At 38.0% G+C, this 22,205-nt stretch overlaps 1 protein-coding gene across 1 annotated transcript in view; it reads right to left on the minus strand.

Annotated features, from left to right (window-relative positions):
- Positions 1 to 9,330: 9,330 nt before the first annotated feature.
- The window catches only part of CD96 (CD96 molecule), a 32,252-nt gene continuing 19,377 nt past the window's right edge, over positions 9,331 to 22,205 (minus strand). The window contains exons 6-13 of the mRNA XM_063304720.1: positions 21,828 to 21,918; positions 21,213 to 21,395; positions 18,994 to 19,068; positions 18,345 to 18,411; positions 17,323 to 17,405; positions 16,337 to 16,423; positions 10,957 to 11,080; positions 9,331 to 10,207 (exon numbers count right to left, since the gene is read on the minus strand). Coding sequence (XP_063160790.1) covers positions 10,096 to 10,207; positions 10,957 to 11,080; positions 16,337 to 16,423; positions 17,323 to 17,405; positions 18,345 to 18,411; positions 18,994 to 19,068; positions 21,213 to 21,395; positions 21,828 to 21,918 — 822 coding nt within the window. The 3' untranslated portion in view covers positions 9,331 to 10,095. The remainder of the gene's footprint in view (positions 10,208 to 10,956; positions 11,081 to 16,336; positions 16,424 to 17,322; positions 17,406 to 18,344; positions 18,412 to 18,993; positions 19,069 to 21,212; positions 21,396 to 21,827; positions 21,919 to 22,205) is intronic.

Consider the following 22,205-nt stretch of genomic DNA (forward strand, 5'->3'; position numbering starts at 1 on the left):
AACTAATAATACAATTATAATAATCTTAATCATATTAAGCCTAAACCCAACCATTTATTATTATACCTTATTAATCTTAATCCAAATCATTAAAGATTAATGAAGTCAAACAAGCCCTAGAAACAATCCAGATAAACCCTTACTCCCCCTTCAAAATAAACCAGAGCATTTATATATCCCCACAATACACACAGAGCTTTTTTAATAAAGAAACCAAACAGCCCAACTGTCCCCCTTAAAAACTCTGGCTTCTCAACAGAAAGCCTCCCATATGTAATAACCCCTTCTTTTCCATAACATTCCATCAGAAAATCAATTTCACTTATGGCTTCTAACTCATTCTGTCCCTTTAATTTCTTCAACTTGACTATCGAACCTTCATCTTGCATTTCAACAGAAGCCCCAATCTCGCTATTAGAAGAAACATTTCTATCATTGTTAAGCTCTTCAATTTCTTCCATGACACCCCCAACCAGATGACACATTTTAGAACTCATGTTTTCCACAATGTCCTGAATTCCTTACATAAACACTTGACAGGAATAAAAAAGAATCTGTTTAAATTCTTGATAAAAATCCAAGAAAGTCTGATTGAAATCCTCCATGTTTCATGCAGTAAATTATGGCACCCCCTAGGTACTTAACCAGCGAAAGTGGGAGATAATAGAAAAATTCCAAGATGTCTTTACAGAAGTGAAAGTATGATAACAGGCAGTTCCCCAGGGAAAGTAGCAACAGAAATCTGAAAGTTCGAGACAGCAGATTCAACGTGTAGGAAAATGCTAAAATCTTCAAATTTAGTACAAAAATAATAACATGGAGATGATTACATACTCTCAACCTTCCTTAATATTTGGATGGAAAGCAAAATCCAAAACTTAAAAAGAACTTTTTTAAAAAGAAATTAATCACAAAAATAATAAGCACCAAGAAAACACATTTTTCCTTGTAGAAATCCTCTCTTAGGATACACATACTTAAAAGAAAAATAAATTGGGTGATTTAGAAATGGGGTGGCCGGTCTTAATGTCCCTTTAAGGTTACAGCGTGACTTGGAAATGATGACGCCCCAGCCTCCTGGCTGCTCTTACCAGTTGATCCCGAATGCTGGTTTTGATTTTCTGGCTGCAAGCAGCCTTCCTGAGAACAGATGGGGTAATTCCGAATGTTTTCCTTTCTCTGTAAAAATGCTCCTGGGCTTCAGGAAAAACCTGCCTGAGCCTCCAACATTTCTGCATTGTCAGTTCTGCTCGCGGAGCTCATGATTAAGACCATGTTCAGACCATGTTCCCACTGGAAGCTGATCTATTATCCTTTCTCAATGATATCCTAAACCTTCCAGAACTTATCACTGATTTTTATTTTAATGAGAATATGGTTTCCACTTTTATGCCAAGCTTATTGGTGCTAAGTAGCATGTAATGTCTAGATTAAATATTCAGACCTTCATTTAGCTGAAGCTTAACAATGAGTCCTCAGCAAGCCCAAGAGTAAGGGCATGACAGGTAATGGTTTGCAAGCTGATATAATCAAAAGCATACTTTGTTACTATGTGAGCAAGCCTCACACACGATTGACATCTCATCTTCTTTCCTTTTCTTTCCCTCAGAAAGTTATCTCTTCAATGCTGATAGGACTTCTATGATTAGGATAGTTCTTGAACACCACCACTGATTTTAGCTTAGCCATATAATTGATTCTTGACTGAATTGGACTGTAATTATACACTTCTAAATGTAAACAAAGCAATGAATACAGAAGAAAGTTTTACTTCAAAGCACACTAGATTCAACACAGTTATTGAAACAGGTCCCTGTGGAACCCATTAAGGTGTAATATTGTGTTTCTGTCTTACCTTGAGTGCAAGTCTACATGATACAGCCAGCAAGCATTAGCATGTTTTTGCTTATTAGCAAGCCTCTTGTCTCATGGCCAATAAATCACTTGGGAGCTTTACATGGGAATAGTAATCAGTTCTTATTCATCAGAGAAAAAATACTGCTGTTGAAAACCAAGATGGCATTTTAATTCAGTGCTGCTCTCTTAGGAGTTTCTACTGTATTACGTACAGGCTACAAATGCTTGTGTTTGCATCAAATGATTTCCAGTCCAGTTAAAATGCCTACATTAAAGTTTCCTAATATAGTAAAGTGTCATCATAAGCCTGATATTCAAACATAAGTCTGATTTGTAGCATTAAGATATACACAGATAACTAGCATTTTAAAAAAATCAATGTGCAGTGGTGGCTTCACCATTATTTCCCCTCTGTATAAAAACCAGACTTGTGCCACACATAATTCAGATACTTTCTGAAGCCTAAGAAGCTAACTTACTGAAAATCTAGTCTTGCAAGGATATTTGTGAGGGAGTTCAGCTAAGTATTTTACCATTCACTTCTTGGGCATTTTTTCTTTGTTTGGAAATCCATAACAAAAACTAAAATACAGAAAAATCTAGGAAACAACATGTAAAAATGACAAGAAAATGGGCCTTTGTATAGAACATCCAACCAAAAGTAGGTGTAATCTTTGAAAAACTAATGACTCAAGCATGGGAAGACAAGAGTGCTTTCAACCCTATACTATATTCTGAGTATATCTCATAAAGTAATTTCCTATATCAACTAGAAATCAGATCACACAGTGATGTTCATTTTAAGGGGATTCTGGCTGTTGCAAAAGAGATACTGGTGAATTGCATGAGGCTCTCAGGCCACAATTTCCCCCCATCCCCATAATATAATTGACTGTTATAGCCATGGTAAGTATTAGAATTGGTTCCAAAAGCTGCTCTTTGGCTTCATTTCATTGACGGATGTTTCATTTGTCTATTTCAATTGTTTTGCATTTATGTATTACTTCTGAATGATTTTTACCTTAAGTTCAGACAGAACAGGATACTGATAAAAAAGCTGTTGATCTGATCCAACCAGTGACATCCTGATTATATATTTGTTACTAGGTACACCATGGCACATATCAGATATGACTTCATGGCACAAGGATATAAACATGATGCCGCTGGTTGGATAGATCAAAGGTTTCTTTATCAGCCTCCTGTTTCTCATAACAGCCAATCAGTCACTCCTGGGAAGATGAAAATAAGGATTGAAAGCAACAATTCTTTGCCATCCTCCCCAACAACTTTGCACAAAGATCTAAGTACCTACTCTAAGGAATCTGGAGTTTAATTTTGTGAAGATTGGGACATCCCCTTGGTTGTTTAAGTGGCGCACCCATGACTCTCTTGAAGCATCTTTGTAAGTTGAACCTACAGTATGCTGAGAGGCCTGAATAGATGAAGGATGAACTTTTCAGGAGTCTGACGCTTCTTGAAGATATATAGAATGGTCACAGGCTGATTCTTTGGCCCAATCAGCTTTCCCCAAGCTTGTGTCTTTCCGATCTCTTGGCCCATTCCCCAAAATCCCAGCTATCATAATTACAAGGAGGGCACCACATTGGGAAAATCCAGTCTATATGGTAGAGTGCTTTCCAAGGAAGCTTTTATCACCCCATTACCCTGCCTCATTCATTCACAGAGTTTTAGGGAGACCAGAAAATAGTATTTCCTACTTGTAAACTTTCTGTGCTTTCCTACTGCTATTTTCATCTTTTTTTCTTTCCACAAAAGCCTGCTAAGAAACCTAGAGTAGCTGTTGCACACTTTTTGATCAATATATCTGCCTGAAAAGCACCTACAAACCTTTGGAAAAAAACCCTGATAAATATTATTTCCAGTTTACTTGCTCTGTTTGTTTCTCTTTTTAGCCTCACACTACTCATTTTTCACTTTACTGTATTTAACAAAGTCAGTGGCTACATTTAGTCCAAGGTCTGCTCATAAAACATCTGGTTGACTATCTCTGAGATTGGGAGCTAAGCAGGGCCTGGTTAATACTTAGATGGGATACCTCCAAGATATACCAGAACAGTAGACTAGACTGTAGACTAGACAGTTTGTGTTGTGCATGAAGCTGGAAAAAAAAATCACAGATCACAATGGCAAACCACTTGCAAAGTGCTACCAATAAAACTATATAGATTGTAGATAAAATCACCAGAAATCCTGGAAGGACATTTTATCTTTATTATGCATGAAACAAGATGAAATGTTGAACTATAGCACCACCTTGTGGTGATAAGAGGCTATTACACACTCACCTGCATGCATAATTTATTACAGTATTTCCATCCATCTTCCAAATATATATAATGCAGTTTATGTGTGTGTGTATGTCTGTGTGTGTGTGAGTGTGTATAAAATCAGCATAACATAACTGTTACAAATGATAGCAAAACAATAAACTCAATTATATACAATTAACTCCTAAATGCCTGTTAAAATACACAATGCTAATTTTGAGTTACATGTGAATGAAAAAAAAAGAAAAACAAAAAAACAGTTGAAGAAAAAAAGTTGAAGAAAAAAATAAACTGATCATTGCCCAATGTTCATTAAAATAATAACTAGAACATGACTCTGTTCATTAAAATAATAACTAGAACATGAGTCAAGGATAAAAATAAGATTCTGTAACAATGAAGTAATAATATTCTTTGTGTCCTGCTATCAGAATATTGAGTTATTCTGTCACTATATTTCTCCATTTTGGAGAGAACATTCATATACACAGGGACCAGATCAGGTTGAATGGATGGCGATGATATTTTTAAGCCTGATTCCCATTTTCTTTTCTGTGGCAGGACAATTGCCATTCCATCATTTTGCCAATATTCCTCAGCATGTAGAATACTACATATTTTTTTTGCTGCCAAAGTGATTACATGGAGTACCTTGAGTCATTATTGGGGCGTAACACCCATCCCATTCAGGACACAGGTGGACAATCTGTAAGCTTATACAGACCTCACTCCTAAAAGTGGGGCCCTTGATATGTGGGAAAGCCCTGCTCGTTTTCCTCTCTAGTCAGCTAAAGAGGGAATAAGAATCAATTTCACAGTGAGTCATGCTTAGGGCAAGCCCAACAAAATCAGGGACAGAAGTCAGCCACATTTAATTTAAGTCCTAATGATCTTAACATGCCTGATGTAAGAATGATGAAAGAAACTTAATTCATGACCAAGTATCCGAGCCTAATTTTGAGCCTTTCCCTACTGCTGGGTCAGTGCTGTCTCCTAAGAATGTGCAGTGATCTGGGAATACACAGCAGGAGACACATGTTCTCATGAAAAGTTGTCTTAGATTTAAGACAAATGCAACATATATGTCATGTGCACTCATAATTCCCCTTTCCCTTTCAGCTCTGGATTGTTGCATAACTTTATTACCCACTAATCCTTGAGTTGGCAGAAAATTATATTGGCATGAAATTAGTTACTGCTACTGCTGATCCCTCTCCTGCCTTCACTGCATCTGTTCCTAGTCATTTCCAGTCCCTTGAATTCCTCCCAAGATAATGGATCTCAAAGCTGTCATGTTCACTGTTTCAATGTATAGTATACATCATAACGTTTCACATGCCATGGCGCTGATGTGCGTTTCTGTTTGGGAGGGAGCAATTTATCCAATGACTCAGAGCTTGAGGCGTTACGGGACTTTATTGACAAAAATCTGTCAAGGGGGTTTATTGAACCTGCAAATTCCCCAGTTGGGGCCCCTGTGCTATTCCGGGAAAAGAAAGATGGCACGCTTCGACTCTATACGGACTATCGAGGGTTAAATTCCATCTCAATTTTCAACAAGTATCCTCTTCCACTCATGAAGGACATGTTAGCTGATTTGTCTAAGGGCAAGATTTTCTCCAAGCTCGATCTTTGTGAAGCCTATTTCCGCATCTGCATGCGAGCTGGAGATGAGTGGAAAACTGCTTTTAACTGCCCACTGGGTTCATTTCAGTACAAAGTCCTCTCGTTTGGGTTGGCAGGGGTGCCCAGAGTCTTCATGCAATTGATTAATGAAGTACTACATGATCATTTGTTTAAAGGGGTCCTGGTTTATTTAGATGATGTTCTCATTTACACTGAAACTGAGGAGGAACATGAACGCCTCCTCAAACAGGTGTTACGCAAGCTTAGAAATGCCAAACTCTATGCCAAACTTTCCAAATGTGAATTCCACAAGACCCAACTTGACTATCTGGGCTATAGGGTGTCTGACAAGGGCATTGAAATGGACCCTGCAAAAATTCAGGCGATTTTAAGTTGGGAATGTCCCCGCACCCGGAGGCAATTGCAAAGTTTCCTCTGGTGCAGTAATTACTATCGCCAATTTATCCAGGGGTTCACTGAGATTGCTTTGCCCCTCACTGATTTACTCCATACCAAGGGCTTGGGGCAGACACGCAAAGTAAAAAACCCTGGGGCAGTGTAGAATTGGATGCCAGAATGCCAGGCAGCATTTGAGAAATTAAAAACCCTTTTCACTGCTGAGCCTATTATACAGCACCCCGATCCTGAACGCCCCTTTGTGGTCCAAATTGATGCTTCTGACTCCTCAGTTGGTGCTATATTGTTACAGAGAGATTCTGAAAATCACTTCAAACCCTGCGCTTATCTCTCCAGAAAAATTTCTGAAATCGAACGCCGGTGGCATGTTTGGGAAAAGGAGGCATTTGCTGTAAAAGCCACTTTGGAAGCCTGGCATCATCTCCTTGAAGGCGCTAAATGCCTTTTCGAGGTTTGGACCAATCACAGGAATTTGGAAGCCTTCTGCACCCCCCGGCGTCTCAGTCCTAAACAAATTCGCTGGGCTGTTTTTCAGTCGTTTCAACTTCCAGTTAAAATTTATCCCAGGAAAGAAAAACTTTCTGGCTGATGCTTTGTCGCATTTACCTCAGGATTTTGACCAGGGGGCAGATGTGGTTGGGACTGATCTCACTGAACCACAACTGAGTTTGGTTGCTGTCACTCGGAGCCAGACCCGTGCGCAAGCAACCCCGCCCCCAGCCCAGTCTGGGAAGCGGAAGGTGCAAGTTCCTTGTCAGTTACAGAAGGAATTTCTCGAGGCACTGAAATCTGACACTTGGTTGCTAGCTAATAAAGACACTGTGTCTTTTGAAAACGGTCTGGCATGGGTGGAACACCGCCTTTATGTACCCGAAACTTTAAGAGCTGAGATTTTACAATGTTCCCATGATGATAAACTTGCTGGGCACTTTGGTTTTGTCAAAACATTACATTTGGTTCGTCGTCAATTCTGGTGGCCTACCTTGGGATGCGATGTAAAAGACTATGTGGCTTCCTGTCCTGTTTGTGCAATGTCAAAACGTAAGGGGGGAAACCACAGGGGCTTCTACAGCCCATGGCCAGCCCATCCTGTCCCTGGGATGAGATTTCTATGGAATTTATTGTGGATCTTCCTCCCAGTCAGAAAAAACTGTCATTTGGGTTGTAAAAGATTTTTTTTCCAAACAAGCCCATTTCATTCCATGTGCATACATCCTGTCAGCCCCGCAATTGGCATGCCTATTTCTCATCCACATCTACCACCTCCACGGTAGCCCCTCCTGTTTGGTCAGTGAGTGTGGGACACAGTGTACTTCCCAGTTTTGGAAATCATTTTTAAAATTGATTGGCACCAGATGTGGCTATCCACATCTTCCCATCCTGAGACTGACGGTTCTACTGAGATTTTGAACTCCACTCTTGAACAATTTCTTAGAGCATACATTAACTACCATCAGGACAATTGGGTGGAGTTACTCCCTTTTGCTGAAGTGGCTTACAACAATGCTGTCCATCAAAGTACCGGGCAAACCCCTTTTCGTGTGGTTTCTGGTCATGACTTTGTTCCCATCCCTGAGCTGCCACAACCCGCTCCCCAATCCTGTTCTGCCTCTGACTGGGCTGTTAAACTGGCTGATTCCTGGCCGGTGATTCAACAAGCTTTGGCTGATGCCCAGGCTGCTTACAAGTTTCAAGCCAATAAGCATCGTTCCTTGCAACACAACCTCAAAATTGGGGATCAGGTGTATCTATCTACCAAATTTATCAAGTCACCACAACCCTCTAAACAACTTGCTCCCAAGTTCATTGGTCCTCTCCCTATTGTTGGGCCAGTTACTGTTAAATTGGACCTGGCTCACAATTTGAAATGCTTGCACCCTGTTTTCCATTGCAGCTTGCTCAAGCCTGTCCACCACTCCTCCCGCTAGTATCCCCAACCTCCTCCTCCTGCTCCGATCATGATTGACGGCCAACAGCACTTTGAGGTCAAGGAGGTCGTTGATTCTCGCAAGCTTCAAGGCACCCTCCAGTATCTGGTCCGATGGAAACACTTTCCTCATCCTGAATGGGTGTCTGCTCGCCATGTTAATGCTCCTGATTTAGTTTGCTGTTTCCACTTTGCTTACCCTTTGAAGCCTGCTGCTTAGTGTTTTCATTCTTTTGGGGGGCAGTATGTCACGTTCACTGTTTCAATGTACAGTATACATTGTAACGTTTCACATGCCATGGCACTGACGCGCATTTCTGTTTGGGAGGGAGCTGCTGTGAAACCTTGTACCTCTGTATCTGTGTTCATTGCAATGGAATGTGTTTGGGTTATGTTCTCTGTTCAAGGACTTTTCCCTCAGACCATCAGAAACCGTTAGGAGCACCTGGGATTGTGAACTTGGGAAGATTCTACGGGGAGAGGGATCTCATTTACACTGAGGGTTTTTAGTTTGCATTTGGCGTGCTTTTATCATTCTCAGCTTTCTCTGTGATCCTGCATAATATTCTTTAATAAATCAGATATCTTTGAATTCCTGCTCATGAGTCTGATAGTGTTTTAGAATAGGCAACCATTACAAAAGCCAATTAGATTTTGTTCATAGATTTATAGATTTTTATCTTAAGTCTGACCTTGGATGGTGATGTAATAAAAGGGAAAATACCATTTAAAGACTGGGATTGATTAATTATGTGCCATCTAGTTGTTTTGGACTCCTAGCAACCACACAGATAGATTTTCTCCATGACGATCTGTCCATAACCTGGTCATTCATGTCTTCCAACATTGCACCCATTGCCACTGTAACTGAGTCCATCCACCTTGCTGCTGGTTTTCTTCTTCTCTTTCCTTCCACTTTCCCAGCATTAGAATCTTTTCCAGAGAGCTATGTAAATTTAAGGTTGTTTCATTCAAGGGTTGGAGAGGAGATGAAGGCAACATCAAATGGGCATAACACAACATGACAGCAGCCATCAATAGATGCTTAGAAATAAACCATATTTACACACCATTCAAAAGAGACAATAAAAAAGCTAAGAAGGAAACAAAAAGACCAGAATACATCTCCTCCATCAGCCAACACCCAGATAAGCAGTGATTAACACCAGGCAAACAATCAAACAGAAAACAATACCCCAATCAAGGGACTAGCAAGGAGAAAAGCCACACCCCCACCAACCCTGGCAGGGCAAGCTACTGTAAATAAACAGGGAGCACACCCCACCCTCACTCACACTGATGATGTTACTTAGTTAAGTAATGAAACATCTGCAATTAAACAACCAAGCTCAGAGAGTACCAAGGACTCCACAGTTCAACCTGAGCCATATATATTCTCCTCTATTGGAATTTTAATTGTATCTTTCATTTGAGTTTTATGTAAGTCAATATATTTCTACATACAGCTAGTGGAAATGAATTCCCTAATGAAGTCCTTGCATTTGTGCCTGATTTATTATTGATTCTTCCCATTCATGCACAGTAATGTGGACTTCTCATTTTTAGGCTACTGTCTGAAGAACAGATAGCCCTTGGAGCATCTCCAGTATAGCAAAAATATGGGTATAAGATGGAAAGAAACATATAGTTGAGATTATCAGTGAATAGCATACACATTAATCATGCCTTCATTGTCTTACAAACAAACAAACAGATTACATTTGTATATTGGATGTACATTCATTGTTTCCCAGCTAAGGCTCAGTACCTGTCACCTGCCATATGATTGATTTCATGATGGACCAATTACAAAAGGTAATCTGTGTTAGTAAACGTGCTAGATACCATGTACTTTAGCACAAATGCAAGATTAAGCAGTTCAAATGGGAATGTGCGTCACTGCCAGTAAATGCTTGCCATTTATTGTAAAAGCTATACAGTAAGCATGCCATTCTGATGCTGGATCATTATAGATTTTCACACCATATTTTCTAATTCATCGCAGGATGCGTAAATCTTATTATAGACTTGGATGGAGGTATACTTAACTGGTGGAGGAGGTGGCTTGAAAGATGGAGGTTTATTCATACTACAATGAAAATAAGCCTGTTTAAAATGTGCAGCAAATGAACACACACAATAAACAAGTAGAATAGTTAGATATGATTAAGAAGCAAATTAACACCATGAAAAGATAATTCTGCATAAAAATAGGTCCACCTTGCCACTAATTTACATTGAGGCAGGGACTATATATAATTTGGCAATGAAAGGTGAATTATTAAAATCAGGAAGCTTGCTAAGATACTTGTACTTTTTTCAGGATTTGGACCTCTTGCTCTTTTGAGTAATACCAGATCGATGCATAAACAAAACAATCAGCCTGATTTGTGATAGAGAATGAAATCAGGAAGGTAAAAGAAGAATGAAGTATTAGAGTAATGGTATGTTCAGTTGCCCTGACAAATATTTTTTAGATATTGTAGATATGCTGTTCTCTAAACATGAGGAGATGGTGCACTATGTTTCTATATGATCTAGATTTTAATAATGTGTAATCTCATGCTGATATTATATGGATCTTATTTTGTGTTTATTTTTTTCTTTTTCTTTTACTCACTGTAATGTATGTAGGTTTTTTAGTGTGCAATCACTAACATATTTTGTTGGCATAGTAACTGTTTGTTATATCTTACTAATAACTTTTTTTGATGTACTGTTGATTTCTGTTCATTCTAAAGAGATCCAGTTGCAGTTAATCTCACTGCTTTGTATGGGATTGATTTCACAATCATACACAAAATTAAAGTAGAAGTGTCGGGGGAGGCATATACTCACATTTTTCTTTGATGCTGACACCATTTTCTGATCCCACAAATGATTAAGAATGTGCAGAAGAGAAGCAGAAGTGCTACAACTGCTGGCCAGGGAAATGTACTATGTTTTGGAACAATTGTAGAACCTGGAGAAGGCACAGTACCAAAATTATTATAACTCAAACCATAAGCAAGCTTTGAACAGTTATCCTTTCTACATGGTTAAATTAAGAGTGGATTTTTGTTTCTGAGAGTCACATTTGCATAAACATATTATGCAAAGCACCTGATCATTGAGGAAAGAGTCAGCATTAGACAGGGTCCAGTAGCCACCTTAGGTGGGACACTGGCTTAGAAGTGAAATCAAAAGCCAAGCATGAAGGTGTTCAAACTCTATACTGCTATATAAGCAAAGCCGACATCTTGCAATGAGTCCAACAAGCACCACACACAACCCCTCCCCATCAACCATAAATTCTCAGAACTAACTCTATTCAGAATATGGGCAACCACATCCTGTTGAACTTCATTCTTTGGTGGCAGGTACAGGTAGAGCAAATATATGTCACGGCTCCTACAAAATAAATCTCTTCAGTCCTGATTATGACTTAGAAATTGTGGGGAAATTGATTAATATACCTCCTTTCCCTCAACCCCCTCCCTCCAGAGCAATCTTGCCAAAAACAGCTGCATCGACCTTTTTGCCCTCCTTCCCTTCCTCCTCCTCCTCCTCCTCCTCCTCCTGAATAATTTCTAGACTAGAGCAAAATGAAACTCTTGCATGAAGACTCCTTTACAATCAAAGCAATAACTTACCAGTATCAAGGCCATTCTTTACAGTATATGGATTAATAGGTCTACTCTGTGTAGTTAGTTCAGTCACTCTTCTGGTGGACAAGCTTCCTTAAAAACAGACAAGCATTTGTTCTGCATGATTTCAGCCAGTTTACCAATATTATTATAGGAATATAAAAAATGAATTATTATTATTATTAAATACATTAGCTGCATTCTCCAAGCATACATATTTTGCTAACAGTACCGTTGCAACAAAATATTTGATGTTTTAAGAGAAGCTTCCCTCTTTATGGCAGTGAAATCATACTGTGATCAGTGATACCTTTTATTCCATGTATTCTCAGTGTCCTGGAATTTTCACTTGGAAATCTGAAAAAGCAGCTGTCAGATCAACCGGGGAGGGCAAAATCTTCTTCTACAGCCTTGCCTTAGGTGACTTCATGGATAGGTCCATGTTGTTTCCTTGGCAATAATACCCAAGGGGTTTGCAATTGGTTTCTTCCAGAATTACTGGAAGAAACTGGTTCTGTGGTCTCTTATCCGGAACCAACTGCTTAGGCTTCCCAAGTCAACCAAGACTGATTAGGTACAGTAGCACTGTATTATTTTGGTGTGTCAAAAATATGTTATTGTTAATTGAAATACTGTACCCTGCATGACTGTCTCTCATTCTCTCTCTCTCTCTCTCTCTCTCTTTTGTAATTGGCTATTCTAAATTATCTATCCTGACCTAAGGAGCCTAACTTTAAATAATTAAATATAGACAATATTTCCTAATTTATGAAGTTAGGCAAAATCATATTAATACTTTTACAGTGTCCACTTACGTTGTGATGGCATGGAGTTCTCCTGGAGGTGAGTGGCGGTGACAGTATTTGGGGGGATTGTTATCCTGGAACTCTTCAGCCCTTTGTCAAGATAATGACATTAGACCATGACAATTTAGCCAGGGTCATATTTCTTAGAAAGGATATTTTACATCTTAGCCTTTACTTAAGGGAATAGAATTAAGGTAACGCCAAATGTGGGAAGCAGAGAAAAAAATATGTTTGGTTGCTGTCAGGACTTAAGAGTAGGGTTGTTACTGTAGATCTGGGCTGTAAAAATCCAATTACCATTAGATGGCAACAAAGAGACACAGAACACTCTACCTTTTTGTTGTCATTTAGAAGTTGTCTGGATTTTGTACCCCAGATCTAGTAGCTGTAGTTACGGGCTGGTTAACAACTGCATGGTTGTTAATTGGTGACTGCAACTTCACATCATTAGTTGCATCATCACAGATCTATCACTTCAGAGAAGTCTTTGATATCATTTACACCAACCTTCTCCTGGTTATGGTCAAGGATGTTGAACAACAAGGCTCTTCCTATTCATCAGGATATTGCACAGACCACCCCAAGATTGAAATCTCATAGGCCAGCTTGGAAAACAGCTACACATCTAACATCTATCCTGTTCAACCCTAAGAATGCCTGGAGAGAGGAATGGTCCAGATTGTCACATCGCTGTTTGGTCATTAGTGATCCCTCCTCCAAACCTCCTGGCTTTAACCTACTTCACCCTGTCTGGATGAAATTGAATAGAATCAGATGTGATACTGGAAGGAGTGCCTCTGCTCTATATCAGTGGAGCTGGAAAGATTCTCCTTGCTGTGACTGTGGTATCAATATGCAAATTATTAAACATATTGTGCAAGACTGCCCATGATGTGCATTGTCTGGCTCCTTAGAAGATCTGCATGAAGCAACACCAGAAGCAATTGCCTGGATAGCTGAACTGGACATCCAGTTATGAGGCTTCTACTGTATCCCTTCAGAAGTTCTGAATATAATTGTGTGGACTATGTGTATATATTTGCCTTTCCCTTGTCATGTACTCATCATACACACTATATGTGTGTGTGTGTGTATACATACATACACATACATATATATACATACACACAAACACACATATATATATACACATACACATACACATACACACACACACAAGAGCATCATGTGGCGCAGGGTGGTAGGCAGCAGTACTGCAACTGAAACTGTCCTCACAACCTGGGTTCAATCCCAGAGGAAGCTGGATTCTCGGGTAGCCGGCTTAGGTCGACTCAGCCTTCCATCCTTCCAAGGATGAGTAAAATGAGTACCCAGCTTGCTGGGGAAGGTGATGACTGGGGAAGGCACTGGCAAACCACGCTGCTAAAGTCTGCCAAGGAAACATTGCAAAAGTGGCGTCCCCCCAAAAGATCAGACATGACTCGGTGCTTGCACATGGGACCTTTCACCTTTCACACACACACCAACTTTCTCCAGCCTAGTTCCCATAAAATTCAAGAACTGTGAGCCATGGATTGGCATCAACTTTCTAACATCTCAGCAGGAGTTTTTCTCTCCTTATCAGGAGATGCCAGACATTGCACTTGAGATCTTCTGCATGTTAAGTCATGGTCCTTTCACTAAAATCTCCAACCATGATTGTGGTCTTTGAGCAGATACTCAGTGGGTATAATAATTATGAAGTATACACCTGCTTTTTTGCATGTGTGCAGATACTGGAATAAACTTTTTAGTTTTCATTAAAAGCAAAATCTTTTCTGTATTGATATGTATTTTATTTTTATTCCTAAATCTCACATGTTCTTTGCTTTCCAGGCAACTTCAGGAATTACAGAGGATAAGGAAGGGGAGATGTACACAATTTACAGTATCCACAGTGAGCCTTGTACACCTCCTTTTTGAAGTGAAATGATTAGTCACCCTCTAAACCTGGAGCACCTGTCTTTTACTCCAGGGGACAGTAGTACTTGTAATTTCTTTACCACTCACATAAGATGGACAGTGCTATGGATAAGAGAAGGATTCTTATCAGAAAACCAAACAAGTACCTTGGGATACACCCTATACATCTAAGGTTCAGAAACATATGTCAGAAGCAGTTTGAGAATAAGCAATCAATATTAGTTTGCTTGTTCCTATTTGTGTGTGTTATGCATATGAAAACAGAATGACTTGCCACAGGGAATACTTTTTCACAGCTTGTAAATCAAGCAAGGCTCTACAGCCTAAACAAGCAGCAGCCCTTTAAAGATGTTAGACATGGGAAATGATCACATTCTGAGAATTGTAATTGTGGGCAGCAGACATGAAACCTTAGGTCACTGCTTATATTTTCCCAGCAAGAACTTTGCTTAGTAGCAATAAAAATCAGATTATTTCAGGAAGGATAGCTATATGCCACAGCTGGTGAAGATTTAGCACTGGAAAGAATAGTAGACAGTTTTGTGTCTAGGCTGCATGAGTCCCCCTGCTATGTCAAACCAAGGAGTGATAATTCCTATTATTATTATTATTATTATTATTATTATTATTATTATTATTATTATACAAATCAAGCATCAACTTTCTATAAACTGACAAGAACAATGAACTCTTTGTTCCTTGATTATAAATTGGATTGGATACAACCTCTGTTGATATCCAATCAAATACTGTATATTTATGCAATCTTTCTCCCTCAAATGAGGTAACCCAGCTGATACAGTTTAATCTGTAATCCAAGTTCAACGACTACACAAATTTAAGAAATAAATAAACAAACAAACCAAACTCGTTTGATAATATAATGTGAGATTAGGGATAGCCACTCCTTCAGTTTAACAGTGATACTGAATCCTGTTATTGGTCACAAATGTTGCCTTACTCCTTCAGGTAAATTTCAAGTAATCATTTGTATCTTCTTCTTCTTCATCCAATAACCTGATATTTAACCATATTACTGTACATGTTCCATTATTGAGTCTACAGAATCCATTGAGTGGGGAACTGTAAGTACAACATCATCAACATATAATTTTAATTTGTGTTCCTGCTTTGCCAATTTCATTCCTGAAATTTTATTTCCCAATTATTCTATTGCTGATAAAAATAAAAAGGAAGAGAAAGGAAAACCTTGTCTTGTACCTTTAATTATAATATACTGTATTTTTGTGATAAAAAAATCATTTACAATTATTTTGGCTTCTTGTTAGACACCCTGTATCCATTTGAGAAAATTCAAGCTACAATTCATTTTCTCCAAAGCATGAATAGAAAAAGCCATTCCAAATTATCAAAAGCTTTCTCTACATCAAGAACAAGTATAGCCTCTTTCTTATTTTTCTGAGTAATATTATCAATGACATTGAAGATCTATCTGATATTGTTTCTCATACATCTCTTGGAAACAAATCTAGTCTGTGCAGGATGAATTACATCAGTGAGAAGGCCATTTAACATCTTTGCAAGTAGCTGTGAATCATTACCTTTTTTGTAAATCAAAGAGATAAAAGCCATAAGTGCCATGACAAAGGAAATGCATGATATTGTTGTTTCATTCATTACCTGGATTAATAGTTTCATCAAAATTTCTTTAAAAGTCTTACAATATGTTGCAGAAAACCCCCTTCAGCCCCCTTTCTCCAGAGCAATCTTGCCAAAAACAGCTGCATCAATCTTTTTGCCTGCCCACCCTCCCCTCCTCCTCCTCCTCTGGAATAATTTCTAGACTAGAGCAAAATGAAACTCTTGCATGGAGACTCCTTTACAATCAAAGCAATAACTTACCAGTATTAAGGCCATCCTTTACAGTATATGGATTAGTAGGTGTACTCTGTGTGGTAAGTTCAGTCACTCTTCTGGTGGACAGGCTTCCTTAAAAACAGACAAGCATTTGTTCTGCATGATTTCAGCCAGTTTACCAATATTACTATAGTAATATAAAAATGAACTACTACTACTACTACTACTATTATTAGAATACATTAGCTGCATTCTCCATGCATATCTATTTTGCTAACAGCAGTTGTGCAACAAAATATTTGCCAATTTGCCAATTTGATTCCTGAAATTTTATTTCCCAATAGTTTTATTGCTAATAAAAATAAAAAGGGAGAGAATGGAAAACCTTGTCTTGTACCTTTAATTATAAAATATTTTTGTGATAAAAATCATTTACAATTATTTTGGCTTCTTGTTGTAGATACTCTGTATCCATTTGAGAAAATTCAAGCTTCAATTCATTTTCTCCAAAGCATGAATAGAAAAAGCCATTCCAAATTATCAAAAGCTTTCTCTACATCAAGAACAAGTATAGCCTCTTTCTTATTTTTCTGAGTAATATTATCAATGACACTGAAGATCTACTGATATTGTTTCTCATACATCTCTTGGAAACAAATCTAGTCTGTGCAGGATGAATTACATCAGTGAGAAGGCCATTTAACATCTTTGCAAGTAGCTGTGAATCATTACCTTTTTTGTAAATCAAAGAGATAAAAGCCAAGTGCCATGACAAAGGAAATACATGGTATTGTTGTTTCATTCATTACCTGGATTAATAGTTTCATCAAAATTTCTTTAAAAGTCTTACAATATGTTGCCGAAAACCCCCTTCAGCCCCCTTCCTCCAGAGCAATCTTGCCAAAAACAGCTGCATCAATCTTTTTGCCTGCCCACCCTCCCCTCCTCCTCCTCCTCTGGAATAATTTCTAGACTAGAGCAAAATGAAACTCTTGCATGGAGACTCCTTTACAATCAAAGCAATAACTTACCAGTATTAAGGCCATCCTTTACAGTATATGGATTAGTAGGTGTACTCTGTGTGGTAAGTTCAGTCACTCTTCTGGTGGACAGGCTTCCTTAAAAACAGACAAGCATTTGTTCTGCATGATTTCAGCCAGTTTACCAATATTACTATAGTAATATAAAAATGAACTACTACTATTATTATTATTATTAGAATACATTAGCTGCATTCTCCATGCATATCTATTTTGCTAACAGCAGTTGTGCAACAAAATATTTGCCAATTTGCTAATTCGATTCCTGAAATTTTATTTCCCAATAGTTTTATTGCTAATAAAAATAAAAAGGGAGAGAATGGAAAACCTTGTCTTGTACCTTTAATTATAAAATATTTTTGTGATAAAAATCATTTATAATTATTTTGGCTTGTTATAGATACTCTGTATCCATTTGAGAAAATTCAAGCTTCAATTCATTTTCTCCAAAGCATGAATAGAAAAAGCCATTCCAAATTATCAAAAGCTTTCTCTACATCAAGAACAAGTATAGCCTCTTTCTTATTTTTCTGAGTAATATTATCAATGACACTGAAGATCTATCTGATATTGTTTCTCATACATCTCTTGGAAACAAATCTAGTCTGTGCAGGATGAATTACATCAGTGAGAAGGCCATTTAACATCTTTTCAAGTAGCTATGAATCATTACCCATTTTGTAAATCAAAGAGATAAAAGCCAAGTGCCATGACAAAGGAAATACATGATATTATTCTTTTTCATTCATTACTTGGGTTAATAGTTAGGGTTAGGGTTTACCACTACACCAAAAAAGTTAAGGAAAAAAGGGGATTTTAAAAAATTAAATAAATATTAAAGTTCCCAAGGTTGAGAAACACTGGCATAGATGCTTAGATACTTTTCCCTGAAGCATACTAACATAAATGAATAAATGAACTGAATAAGTGTTGAGATAACAAGACTGGTATGTGACTGAAGTTTTATTGTGGATGTATGGCGAAGAAAAACAAACATAATATTTAGTCTGGACTTACTTTCTGAAGGAAAATCTGATGCCAGAGGTACTTCCAAGACCTCAGAAAGTGTAGTCTGTAACCCTTAAAATAATCATGGTTTGAAATAGTGGATGAAATAGTTCATTAAGAGCTTTAAAAAAATGCCATAAATGAACTTATCTGATACTTGCAATAGTTCCAGACACATTTTTTATTTAGTATTCAACCCAACTTAATTACAAAAAGTGTACGTTTCCCATTTTCCCACCCCTTTTCAAACATCTACAGTATCTATTAGGAAAGGAAAGACAGAATAACTATAACATTACTTTTAATTGTGTATAAGAAGCCATCTGTTTGGAAACATCTTTGAACTGCCAAAATGACACACACATGACTTTATATCAGAATTTTTACTGATACAAGTAGTCCTATGTGTGCCTATGTTTTGTATGCCATGTAGATATGAGACAGATATATTGATATATTCTGCAGTTTTCTCTAATGAAGATATCACAACTTTTACTTTTTTTTTTAATAGAAGAAACTAACTTACAATAGTTGTAGCTGATGGAACACTTTTCATAACCATATTTTATTTTGGCATTGACATTTATACTATTACTTTGCCAAGTATTTAAAGCACAGATAATATTTCATAGAAATCAGTAAACAGATACTTACTTTCTGTGGGAGAATATGGAATTGCAGTAACGTGATTAATGAATTCTGAATATGCCAACAATGTAGCCTGAAATTCTGTTTAAAATAATAACCAGTTAAGAAAGTGGGTAATCCTTAAGGAGAGCATCATGATTATCAGCAGACTGACATGATTCTTGGTTTGGTACCCAGTAAAATATCACAAATCATGAGTTTTCATTATAAGTATAGTGTTCCCACTGATAGATAAGATAGTGAAAATGAAAATAGAATTGAAGCCATGCAGAATTACTTTAAAGTTCAAGGAAACCCAGAAATACTATGAAAATGTTAAATTATGGCAATCGAAATCAGAGAAGCAGGATGGCTTTTAGGGGTAGCACCCAGAATAGTATAACTTACTAGGACAAAATTAAAACTATTACATGTTTTTTTAAAATTATGAGCAGGTAGCATTCGTGGCTAGGAAGGCCTTTGTACAGCTTCATTTCATGTGCCAGTTGTTCCCCCTTCCTGGATCGGGAGGCTTTGCTCACAATCACTCACGCCCTAGTCAACTCCAGCTTGGACTACTGTAATGCGCTCTGCGTAGGGCAGCCCTTGAAGAGTATCCAGAAGCTTCAGCTGGTACAGAATGCAGCAGCATGGGAGGTTATGGGTGCTTCCAGAACAGCACATGTCATACCTCTGCTCCGCAAGCTACATTGGTTACGTTTCCTTCTGGTTCCAATTCAAGGTCTTGGTTTTAATGTATAAAACCCTTCATGGCATGGGACTGGGTTATCTAAGGGACCGCCTCTCCCTGATTACATCAGCTCACCCCATTAGATCTGGCAGAGAAGGCATGCTGCAGATATCTTCTGCCAGGGACTTACATTTGGTGGGTGCCAGGTGACGGGCCTTCTCTTCCCCCCTCCCCCACAAAAAAATATATTGGCTCCACCCCTTTTGACATTCCAGAAGTCCCTCAAGACCTCATTATGTCACCAGGCCTATTTAGATGACTCCACTACTGAGGTGGATATACTCACTCTCTTTGCCTAGGGTTTGTATAGTTTGTTTTTAATAATATTTAATCTTTAATACTGATTTTTATATTTTTAAAATGATTGTTTTACATATGGGTTGTTTTATCTGATCGTTGTATGCTGCCCAGAGTCACTTTTCATGAGATTGGTGGCCATAGAAATTTAATAGATAAATACATAAATAATAAATTGGTACCAGGTACCATTTGACCAGTGCCCAAAATTTGAGATATCATAGTTAAAGCAACTACAATTGGTTAAATTTATCTTTAACTGTGTACAAACAAGTGAGGGGCAATTAAAGAAATTGAAAATTGTAGTTGGAGCCTAATTTGAAGTCAGAATGAATGATGAGTAGAAGCCGTCTTGGCAGTTTTTAATATTGTCCAATGGGCCAACTGCTAACTTCCTCTGCCGTTTCTGGAACCCACCAGGTGTACAAGGAAATTTACAATGCACTAGATTTATAAAAAAGACCTGTTCAGATATTCAGCTGAACTCACAGAAAACTCTAAGGGACTAGAAAGAGAAAGTACACCAGAGCACTTCTGTGCTTTCTTCCCAACCTGCTTGCATTCAGCTAAATGCCTGGAGGGGAGCTATAATGTATCTACAGCTATCCACGCAATTGGGAGAACTGTTTTACGAGCCCCTGGATTGCATGAAGACGTGAATTCAGAGTCAAGCCAATTACTTAATCACTTCCCCTTCAGACTTCCAGCTATAAATGTGGAGGTTGGGGAACCTGGGGTAGATTTCTGTCATTATCCAACTTGAAGTCTCCTCATGTTCAGATGAATTCCTCAGCTGCGTTTGCATTCATTGAACACAGCACATATTGAGACTATGCCAACTTTTGATTCTGCACAATGTGATGGGAAGAGATAATATCCATGAGCAATTGCTTAAAGTACATGACTGAGATTGCTGGTGACTGGAAAATAAACTATTGATCTTTAGAGCTAAAACTGCCTCCAAATTCAGACTTCACATAGTTGCCAGTACAACTGAAGAAAGAACAGTGTAGCTGCTGAATATACAATTCCCTTCCTTAGTAGGATAGCACACACACTGTACTATGCTTTCTATGAAGGAAAGTATTTTTATTTGTTTCTGCAGATTTCGCATTGTCAAAAGTGTGTTTGACAGAGCATATATGCACACAATATCCCTTGGATTATAAATGTCTCCTAATTTCCTAATGTGACTTACCATGAGGAATAATTATTTCTTTAGATGAAGTATTCCATCTTTCACTTCTAGTGAAATGGTACACAGACATGCATTTGAAGGCCTGATTAATGGATGAAGGAGTTGTATTCCATATTGACAAGAATGATGTCCTCTCATAAAAACTTCCTATACGTTTTATGCCTTTATTTTCAATTAAGAACCCTTTGGAAGAAAAAAATAGTAAAAAGAATATCAGTTTTTTCCCCTATGTTCCTTCCTATAGCTATAACTATTTAAATAGATTCCTGAAAACAAGTAGGTAGCACAGAGCAATTGCACCCAAGGATTACAAATATTGCCTGGAAATTTATAACCCCCAAACACATCACAGTAAGAAGGTGATCAGAAAAAGCAGAAGTTTAGATTGGTTTGACAAAAAATAGATATATTCTAAAACAGAAGTATGGAAGCTGCAGCTTTTCAAAAGCTTTTGTATTACAATATTCCTCCCCAATAACCACACTGGCTGGAAGAGACGGCAGATGGAAGGATTACAGGTTCCCATCCTATTCCTGAAAAACTTGATACCTACTTTTAATGCTTGTGCTCTTGTTCTACACTTCTCATGCCAGGTAGAACAATGATTTGCATTACCTTCAGATTTTTCATCCAAAATCTCTTCACCCATGTACCACATAAGTTTTGGCTCTGGATATGCCTTCTTTATCACACATGTAAAATTTGCCTAAGGGAAAATAAAAAGAAATCAAATCAGCAGTTTGAATTTGAAGCTTTTTTCCCCTATTTACTCTAAAGCTAAAACACTTTATTCTATATTTGCTTCTGAGAAACAGGTTAGAATTTGGCAACACCTTGGAGAATAACAGCATGTCATCTCTTAAATTAAGAACAGAGTTGGTCCCCTATTCAAAGTACTGTCCATCCAGATGTTGAAAGACTAGTGGTAAGCAGCCCTTTCCTTCTATAGGGTAGCACAGTTGTCTGCGATGGGGAAACTTGGAATTTAGAAAA

Source organism: Candoia aspera, chromosome 5 (assembly GCF_035149785.1).
Source record: "Candoia aspera isolate rCanAsp1 chromosome 5, rCanAsp1.hap2, whole genome shotgun sequence".
NCBI classification, from domain to species: domain Eukaryota; kingdom Metazoa; phylum Chordata; class Lepidosauria; order Squamata; family Boidae; genus Candoia; species Candoia aspera.